Source organism: Lycium ferocissimum, chromosome 10, assembly GCF_029784015.1.
Source record: "Lycium ferocissimum isolate CSIRO_LF1 chromosome 10, AGI_CSIRO_Lferr_CH_V1, whole genome shotgun sequence".
NCBI classification, from domain to species: domain Eukaryota; kingdom Viridiplantae; phylum Streptophyta; class Magnoliopsida; order Solanales; family Solanaceae; genus Lycium; species Lycium ferocissimum.
The window spans coordinates 38,841,627-38,850,514 of NC_081351.1; the positions used below are offsets into that span (position 1 = coordinate 38,841,627).

The 8,888-nt window shown below is 35.1% G+C and overlaps 1 protein-coding gene across 1 annotated transcript; it reads right to left on the bottom strand.

The window, feature by feature from the left end:
- LOC132033782 (probable beta-D-xylosidase 7) lies at positions 1-4,708 on the bottom strand. Its single transcript, XM_059423863.1, has 6 exons — positions 4,258-4,708; positions 3,069-3,371; positions 2,587-2,756; positions 2,384-2,481; positions 825-1,589; positions 1-735 (listed from the first exon to the last, which is right to left on the bottom strand). The coding sequence occupies exons 1-6, from the start codon at positions 4,663-4,665 to the stop codon at positions 149-151; spliced, it is 2,331 nt and encodes a 776-aa protein (XP_059279846.1). The 5' UTR covers positions 4,666-4,708; the 3' UTR covers positions 1-148.
- Between the last annotated feature and the right edge of the window lie 4,180 nt (positions 4,709-8,888).

Here is an 8,888-nt window from a genome sequence, read left to right on the forward strand (position 1 = left end):
TTGACTTGGATCTTAATTAGTACTCCTAAAAGAACTTTTCTTTTGGCACATATTGGCAGATTTTGCATATTGGATAAATCACCTTACATGATAATTTACTTTTACTATCTACTAACTTAATTCTAACTGACAACTTAGATCTGGGAGATCATACAAACACAGTAACTGGATACTCCTCATCTCCCACAAGAAGGAAATATTGTCCTTCATCAATAACTAATGAACCATATGTATCAGCCCTAGTAAAATGCTCACAAGGCTTCACATCAAATGCAATATGGGTATTTTCCCCTGCTTCCAAATTTACACTCTTGAATCCTATCAATGTCTTTCTTGGAACCTCATCCATTGTGCTGGAGTGCCTTAGAAACAACAACACTGGGTGCTTACCAGCCATTTCTCCCTGGTTTTTAACTGCAACTTTAACTGTCATCATCGCGTTGTTGCATACTTCTGATCCAACGTCTGAAACAGCAACGTTCAGAACAGAACTGTTTTCAGTTGCCTTGTTGATCTTCAGGTTCTTGAAATACAGCTTGTCTTGGTTGACAGATGCAAACACGTACGAGTAACTGGTGTAGCTGAGACCATAGCCAAATTCAAAAACTTTTGGCCCGTTGTAGAATCTGTATGTGCGCCCTGGATATCCATCAGATGATACAGGTCGCATCCTCATGTCTGTCATCAGTATATTGTTGAATTCCTTAGGATACCAAGTGACTGGTAATTTCCCCCCTGCAAGGTAATTTAGTCTTGCATGTTTAGCAAGTATTCATTCCAGCAATAGATAGCAATAAAACATCATTCAAGAAGATGAAGTTCACCTGGATTGTGTTCACCAAAAATAATCTCTGCTAATGCAGTAGCTCCACCCTCACCAGGATAACCAACCCACAAAATGCCTCCTATATTTTTGTTGTCCTTGGCAAAAGATACATCTACTGGACCTCCACACATCAAAACCAGTATAACAGGTTTCGAGGCAGCTTGCGCGATTGCTGTAATGAGTTGCTCTTGCATACCAGGTAGCCCCAATTCTGTCCGATCAAGCTTCTCTTTTTCAATAGTCTGGTCTAATCCCATTACTAGAACAACATAGTCTGCTTTTTTCACGACATCAACAGCTTCATCTATTGCAGCAGAAGTACAGTTGATGAAATCGCAGCCTTGATGGTACACTGTGTTTTTGATATATCCCTGAAGTCCTTGGAGTAACGTAAAGTTCTTGCAAGGATAGCCTTCATAGTTACCTAGAAGTACTTGGGAATCATTTGCTTTGGGACCTATTACAGCAAGGGATTTTGTTTTGATCTTTGAAAGTGGAAGGAGCCTATCAGAATTTTTTAGAAGGACAATGCCATTTCTTGCGGCTTCAAGGGCTAGTGCGCGGTGCTCTTGACTACAAACCTCTGCTGTAGAAATGTCTCCATATTTCAATTTTCTTGGGTCACCATTGAACAGCCCTAGCCTCATTCTAATGGAGAAGAGATTGTGAAGAGCTCTGTCTAAGTCAGATTCTTGTACCTTTTGCTTCTCTAGAGCTGATTTTGTGTATTTCTTCAAGTGGGAACCACAATTCACATCCATGCCTGAAATTTCATTGCCAAGAACAAAGTCACATTTAGTCTTCATCAATGAAGTTTGTGTAAATTTGAAAGAAATATCTAGTTTTCATACTTTATCTCAACATCTTGCTGCATTATGCATAATCTAATCTATGTTTTCTTTTATTATTGTTTTGCCTTACAATTAGAATTTGACGACATTCAATTGAGTATCCGACTAGAACATAATTCACTGATAACAAGAAAGTCATGCATGTTAGTTCTCATCTTCACTACATTCAGATTAGACTGAAGTATGGATTTTTTTATTTATTTAATCATAAATAACAATCTAAAGATGCTTTAACATGTAAATGGTATGCAGAACAACCTCAAAGTAGACCAATAGTACCAAAAAGCTTAAAGAGAGAAGAACTTTGGAAAAAAGCACTAAAGGACATACACCTAATTTATAAATAGAAAGCCAGAAAGCATGGCAATTTTAGTAGTGAACAGATCATTCTGTTTGAGGACAGAATTAGGTGGACCAAGTTATGGGCATGCCAATGGTCCTGCATTTTTCAAAACACGCGCACTAGAGAATGGGTTGTATAGTAATCAACTTTTTTTCCATCACGACATGCATTATGTCACACTTCACACTTTGGAATAAAGCATACAAAGACATAGTTGATGCGAGGCTAGGCTTCCGATCTTCGATTTCACAAACAAGCAACATAATTTTTTTTTCTACTTCATATATATTTTTTTTTTTTTTTTTTTTAATGTTCTCTGAACAGCAAAGTAATAGAACAGATGATAGATCAGTTACCACTTACCAGCTCGAAGGGTAGCAGCTACTGCATCTTCTGGTTCTTTAGCATAACCTTGATGAGTATACATAATAGCAACTGCATCACAATCTGATACAATGTACCTTTAAATAATATACAACATTTAGAGATGCGGACATGCAATTAAATTTCAATTAGAAACGAAATGAAACATGATTCAACATTCTCTTCTCTTTTGGGAAAATTACCCTTTCAAACCCCATTTTCCACGGGCAGTCGTGGTCAAAAGATCAAAATTGGCACAATTTGGTATCCCATTAACAAGATTGTAAGCACACATTATACTGCTGGCTTTCCCTTGTTTCACACAACTCTTGAAGGGTGGTTCATACGAATCTGCCAAATCCTGCTTCAAGACCTGAATAGTTCTCCATGTGATTAGAACAGAGAAATAGTGTTGACAATCTTGTAATTGTTACTCTTGAAGTGTGTGAATACCACCTCATTTAACAACTTAATTTTATCGCGTGAACTATCTAATCAAAAGTTTATTGTATTCAAGAAAGATACTTTCAGTTATTCTAGATCTGCAACACATCCTCTCACGGACTGAAGCATTATGTCATTCCAAACATGAAAATTTCCTCCATAAACAAACTTGAATATTAAGCCATTAACAAGGTAATGCTAAGATCAATGTGCTGCAGCAACAGAGTTAGTTACTACTTACGTGAGCATCGAAGGTGTAACGACTAAAATTATTCCAATTATCCATATCTTGAGCAACAAAGTGTTTACAACAAGCTGAGGCTTGAAGATGTCTATCCTGAAGCTTCCCACCTTCAAAACTATCACCTTGAAGTCCTCTTACATAAGCCACTCCATATTTTCCCACCATCATAGGGTCTTCCCCTGGTGTCTCTTGGCCTCTCCCCCACCTCGGGTCTCTGAATATGTTTATATTTGGTGCCCAAAATGTCATTCCCTTTAACTGACCTGCATTGTACACTGCTCTTGCCTCTTTTCCAATTGCCTACAAAAAGCAACAAGTTTAACAAACTAGTAATTTTTTGCTTTCTTATTTTTATCAACCAAACGGCTTCTCTGTCTAATAATTTTTTTACAACTTCACAACACCATAACCTTCCCGTAGATATAATTTTAATGCATGTCATACAATTGTTACATCGTTAAGTTATCTATAGTTGACTGTTCAGTGACCTTATAGTGTAAACATGATCAGTGGTTGCTTCTTAAAAACGGTAACTAACTCTACATGTATGAGCTTACTCACATTGTTGGTTCCGGGCTGCAGTAAACGATGAGGGTCATCATACATTGACAACCAACGCAAAACTAATCAATTTACAGAGAAGCTGGTACTCCTTCCTTCCCTTTTTAGTTGTCATAGTTACTAAAAAAATTTGGTCCAAATACTTGTCTCGTTAGAAAATCAAGATTATTAATTAATCCTTTTCTATTTCGCCTTTAATATTAGTTGTTCTTGAAGGTAAGCACAAGACACATAAATAAAGTCCACATTTATTAAAGAGAGATTTGTTAAAGATAGATAAGGGTATATTAGTCAAAAATACTTCTTATTTATGATTTCAGGTATTCAAAGGAAAATATGACCACTAAAAAGGGACGGAAGGAGTAACTATTACGACCAGTTAAAACACTACTACTACACAACAAAAAAAATAGTATAATTCCAAACAAGTTAGACTCAACTATATGAAATCTTAGACTTATTACTCTATTTAAACTCATCTTATCCCAATATTAGGAAAATATAAATAAAAAGTATATAACCCGTTAAAACACTGACAGCGCAATTTTTTTTTTTTTTAAACTTTCTTTGGAGCTTTCGAGAAACATAATGAGAGTCCACAAATTAATGCCACATAATTAAGTACCTGAGCGACACGATACCAAAGATTTTCATCAAAGGTAGAAGCAGTAAGAATAATCTGAGGAAACATGGTGGCAGCCTTAATGGTGCCATTAAATAGTGTTCCCTTTCCATGTCTAGAGACACCGTGTAACCCCTCTGACCACCACTCATATGCAGAGATACCAAGTCTAGGTATTTCAGGCGCTGCATTAACCAGCTGTTGGATTTTCTCATCAACAGTAAGGCGTGATACGAGGTCGTTTACTCTTTGGGAAATGGTTAAGGATGTGTTACAGAAGGGAAATGAACTGGTAACTGAGTTGGATGTGTCACAGGAAAATGGCGGTTGAGTTGACACAGTAGTATGGAGGAAGAGCACTGAAATGAACAAGATGAAAGTGATGACTTTTTTAGTTATTTGGTGTCCCATTTTGGTCTGTAAAAGTTGGAGGTTCTGATGGTGTTTCTTCTGTACAACATTCAGTTATATAATACTTACTGAAGAAATTAAGATTTAAAATAGATAACAATTAATGGCGGAGCCAGAATTTAAAAAAAAAAAGTGGTTAAAAAATATAAAGAAGTAGACAGAGGAACAAGTCAAAGGTTCAACATCTATTATATATATATAAAAAATAATTTTCACCTTGTATATACAGTGTAATTTTTTATCGAAGGGGGCCCCTAGACCCTTACTAGATCCACCACTAATAATAATAAATAAAGATATCGGTACACAAACATCCACATTAGCAGGGTCTGAAAAGGATGTTAAATCACAATACATGAAGTTACATCACTTAAAGAAAACACTAACTTCTAGATTCATTTTTTTTTTTTGACTAAACTAACTTAATTAATAAAGCTTGTGTTTATATATTGCCTTGAGTAAATAAGGGACAAATCTGAAGCAAAAAAAATTGATTTCTTTTTTATTATGTAAGTGAATATTTATTTTGAATTAAAATAGAAAGACTAAGTTGGACACTTCTTTTCAGCCGGAGGGGAGTACCATTTACTTAATTTAGCCAATGATGAATTTGATCCGTGATGCCTCTTAATTCTTCTTCTAGTTCTCAAAGTAATGCGGTTCTATAAATAGAATACACACTTTTTTTGGGAACATGTTGGCATTATCTGTATTTGGCAGTGGAATCATGAGAGCTTCACAACTATTCCCTGCTCTCCATTTTAGTTTATTAAAATATTTGGTTTAAAATAGTTAGTATTATTTCGAAAATTAAAATATGATTAATTACTTATTAGTTTTCACCTTTATGTTTACTTAATAAATATGAATAGAGATTAATATGGTGAAAAAGAAAACAGATTAAAATGAGATCAACGAATAAATAAGGTTAATTTAATAAAATTACCTTTTTAGTTAACATTGTTAAGAGTGGTGCAAAAGAAAAACATGACAAGTAAAATGAACCTGAAGGAGTATAATTTTAAAAGACTGTAAAAATTCATTCGTACCCAATGATTACACCAAACCAATATATGCATGATATGTATTTGCATATAAATTTTTATAAATTAATCATAATTAATTAACATACATTCTCATCTCATTAAATCACTTAACTTTTAATAAATTCACATGATTTGGTATAAACACCCAATATATGTACCAAAAAAACAATTACTGTAAATTGATCATCATCGAGAAAAATGGTAATATTTATGATAAATCTTCAAAAACTCATATACCAACTAATTTGAAAGTCAAAAATGTAGTTGAGTTGGGTATTAAAGATTTTGGTTGAAAATGTTTAACTAATAGTACACTCTTTGTTCCATTTTATAAGATATTAGTTTTTTATTTGTTCGTTTAAAAAAGAATAATATTTTCAATATTTTAAAATAATTTTTATTTTTTCATTTTACCATTAGTCATATTCTTATAGCCATAAAAAATCTGCTGACATGTTTAGTACCATTACTTTCAAAACTTATTCCTTTCTAAAACGGCATATTCAGTAAAAACCCACCACATAAATTAAAACTAGGAGAGTAATTATAAAGTCAAATTGACGGAGAACGTAAATTTTCCCGCGTCCTGATATGAAGAGAATTATATATTAGCTCAAACGGCTTTGAATGTAGTTTTAAAATATTTTAAAATTTTAGTTTAAAGAGATGAATTAATCAAGCCCTTCAGCTTTTTAAAATTTGTCAAAATCACTCTCGATAATCGGGAAGTTTTAAACAAAATTTATACTACCTCTATTTTGGCTTCTGGCCATCACAGCGTCCACCTTTGGGAATTTCCTTTGTCATAATGTAGACAAAATCTTCCCTCGAACAATTTAATCAATACGTATAGTGGAAGCTGCTCTTTTTAGCTAAAGTTTTTTCTGGTTCTACATGATATGCTTTCATTATATTCTACAGGGAAGAAAGTACATTGCTTAAGGGTGTTCGGTGTGGAGGTCCAATTTTCCCATGTTCATTTGATTAAAAATTTTAAAAAATATTTTCTTTAGAAAAATAAGTTCCTCAAAAATGAAGAAAATGACTTCTCTAATAAAAGTAGGGAAAACAAGTCTATAAGTGCATTTCACCAACTACCCAATCCACCCCCACGCCTACCCCACCCACGCACGCCTGCCCCACCCCCTGGCAAAAAAAAATTTATTTTGTTTTCAAAAAAAAGTTTTGAATTTTTTTCTTTTTTGATTTTTTGCACCACCCCACCCCACCCCCACGCCATCCTCACCCCACCCACCCCTGCCCCACCCCCTCCAAAAAAAATTAATTTTATTTTGAAAAAAAAGTTTTGAATTTTTTTGTTCTGTTTTTTGCACCACCACACCCCACTGCCCACCCCCACTGCCCCACCCCAACCAACCTCGCCCTCTGCACGGAGAGCATGGTCCGTTGTTGCAAGATGCGAAGGAGCGATTCGAATTGAATCGGCAAATTTCTGAAGACTAGAGTTGCTTATGGAAAAGTCTGATTTGCATGGAGTAGCTGGTGTCCCTCTTTGGCCGGTAATGATGAAAGAATTTTCGGGCAAAGACATTGACTTAGTAACCCATTTTATTCCGACTAAGAATTTGGGAGAATGTAAGGGTAAAGAGAATTTGAGAGAATTGTGGCCGAACTCCGGTCTCCAAGTTGCCTACATATCTCGGGTTGCACGAGAATCAGGCCGTGTGTAGTTTTGGGATAACTACGACTCTATGAATAATGAGTCTCGATTGGTGCGAATCTTTGAAAAAATGATCCCAGTGTCGAATTATAATGACACTGGGTATTATGATTGAGGAAATATATCGAACTTGAGAATTCTGAAATATGAATATGTGTGAACTCGATGATCGGGTTATGGATGTAACTGGAGGTAGACCCTTGACCTTTGCTGGGAAGTTTGATCACCCTTCCCAACAAATTGCCCCAATTCACTGCCGAAGAAATAGTTTCATGTTGCGCTAAAGCTCCCGCGAAACTTGAACTAGATAAAATAGTTAGTAAATAAATATCGAAAGTAAAGCGATATAAAATAAACATACTAAAATGACACATCTCAAGCGTTAACTTATGAGAATGCGGCCATGTGAGCTGCAATGATTTAATAAAATGATAGCTTTAGCTAAGGCTAATGCAAATGAGGTTTTAGGCCGATGATTCATGAGAATGATGCCATTGGTGGTGATTAATGAAAATGAGGCCTTAAACCAGATATGAAAATGAGGCTATTTAAGCCAAATGATTTATGAAAATGAGGCTTTCTAAGCTTTCCAAGATAATGAGGTTTTCTTTAAAACCCAATGATTGATGAAAATGAGGTTTTTCAAACCAACATGATTGATGGTGTAAAGAATTTATGCAGTGAATTTTAAAGCATTTGTGCGGTGCATGTGCGTTTGAAAGCATTTACGCAAAGCGGTTGAAAGCATTTGTGCAGTGCGTGTGCAGTGTTTCTTAAACCAGGCATGCAAAGCATTTTTGAAAGCAGTTATGCAATGCATGTGCAGTGCATTTGAAAGCCATATTGCAATACATGTGCAGTGCATTCGAAAGCATTTATGCAGAGCATTTGAAAATATTTATGCAGAGCATTTGAAAGCGGCAGTGCTATGCGTGTGCAGTGCATTTGAAAGCATTTATGCAGAGCATTTGAAAGCAGTAGTGCAATGCATGTGCAGTGCATTTGAAAGCATTTATGCAGAGCATTTGAAAGCAGTAGAAAATATTTGTGCATCGATACATTTGAAAATCTTTGTAAAACTTAAGCATTAATTTATCGTATATTTCGAGAATTATTGACACTTGAGAGGTATAATTTCTCCTAAATGTTATAAGAAAACTCAAACCGTTCGATGCATAGTCCTTGCAAGGCTGTAAACATTATAGATTTCCAACTTTCGCAATTTTGAAAACCTGCGCTCAAAGAAAATTTGTAAGTTTTTGAGGGGAGGTTGACTCGTGTTGACTTTGAAGATCCAGTTCTCGATGCTTCGTGCTTCCAGTTTTGTTTGGACTTGTAACCTTCGCCTATTTCTAAGTCTTGGCCAATTAATAAAACTATTTGATTAAAAATTAAAAAAAAAAGAAATATGCATAAAATTATGGTGAATATGTATATAGTGATAAACAATTTCTGCCGAACTTAGAACCGTGACACGTTGTGAAACAAAGCGAACG

Excerpts from the sequence above, each read along its gene's own strand:
- LOC132033782 (XM_059423863.1), bottom strand. The coding sequence starts at position 4,665 with ATGGGACACCAAATAACTAAAAAAGTCATCACTTTCATCTTGTTCATT. Across the intron at positions 3,372-4,257 it reads TTTGGTATCGTGTCGCTCAG|GCAATTGGAAAAGAGGCAAG; the intron begins GTACTTAATTAT and ends TGCTTTTTGTAG. Across the intron at positions 2,757-3,068 it reads GTTACACCTTCGATGCTCAC|GTCTTGAAGCAGGATTTGGC; the intron begins GTAAGTAGTAAC and ends AGAACTATTCAG.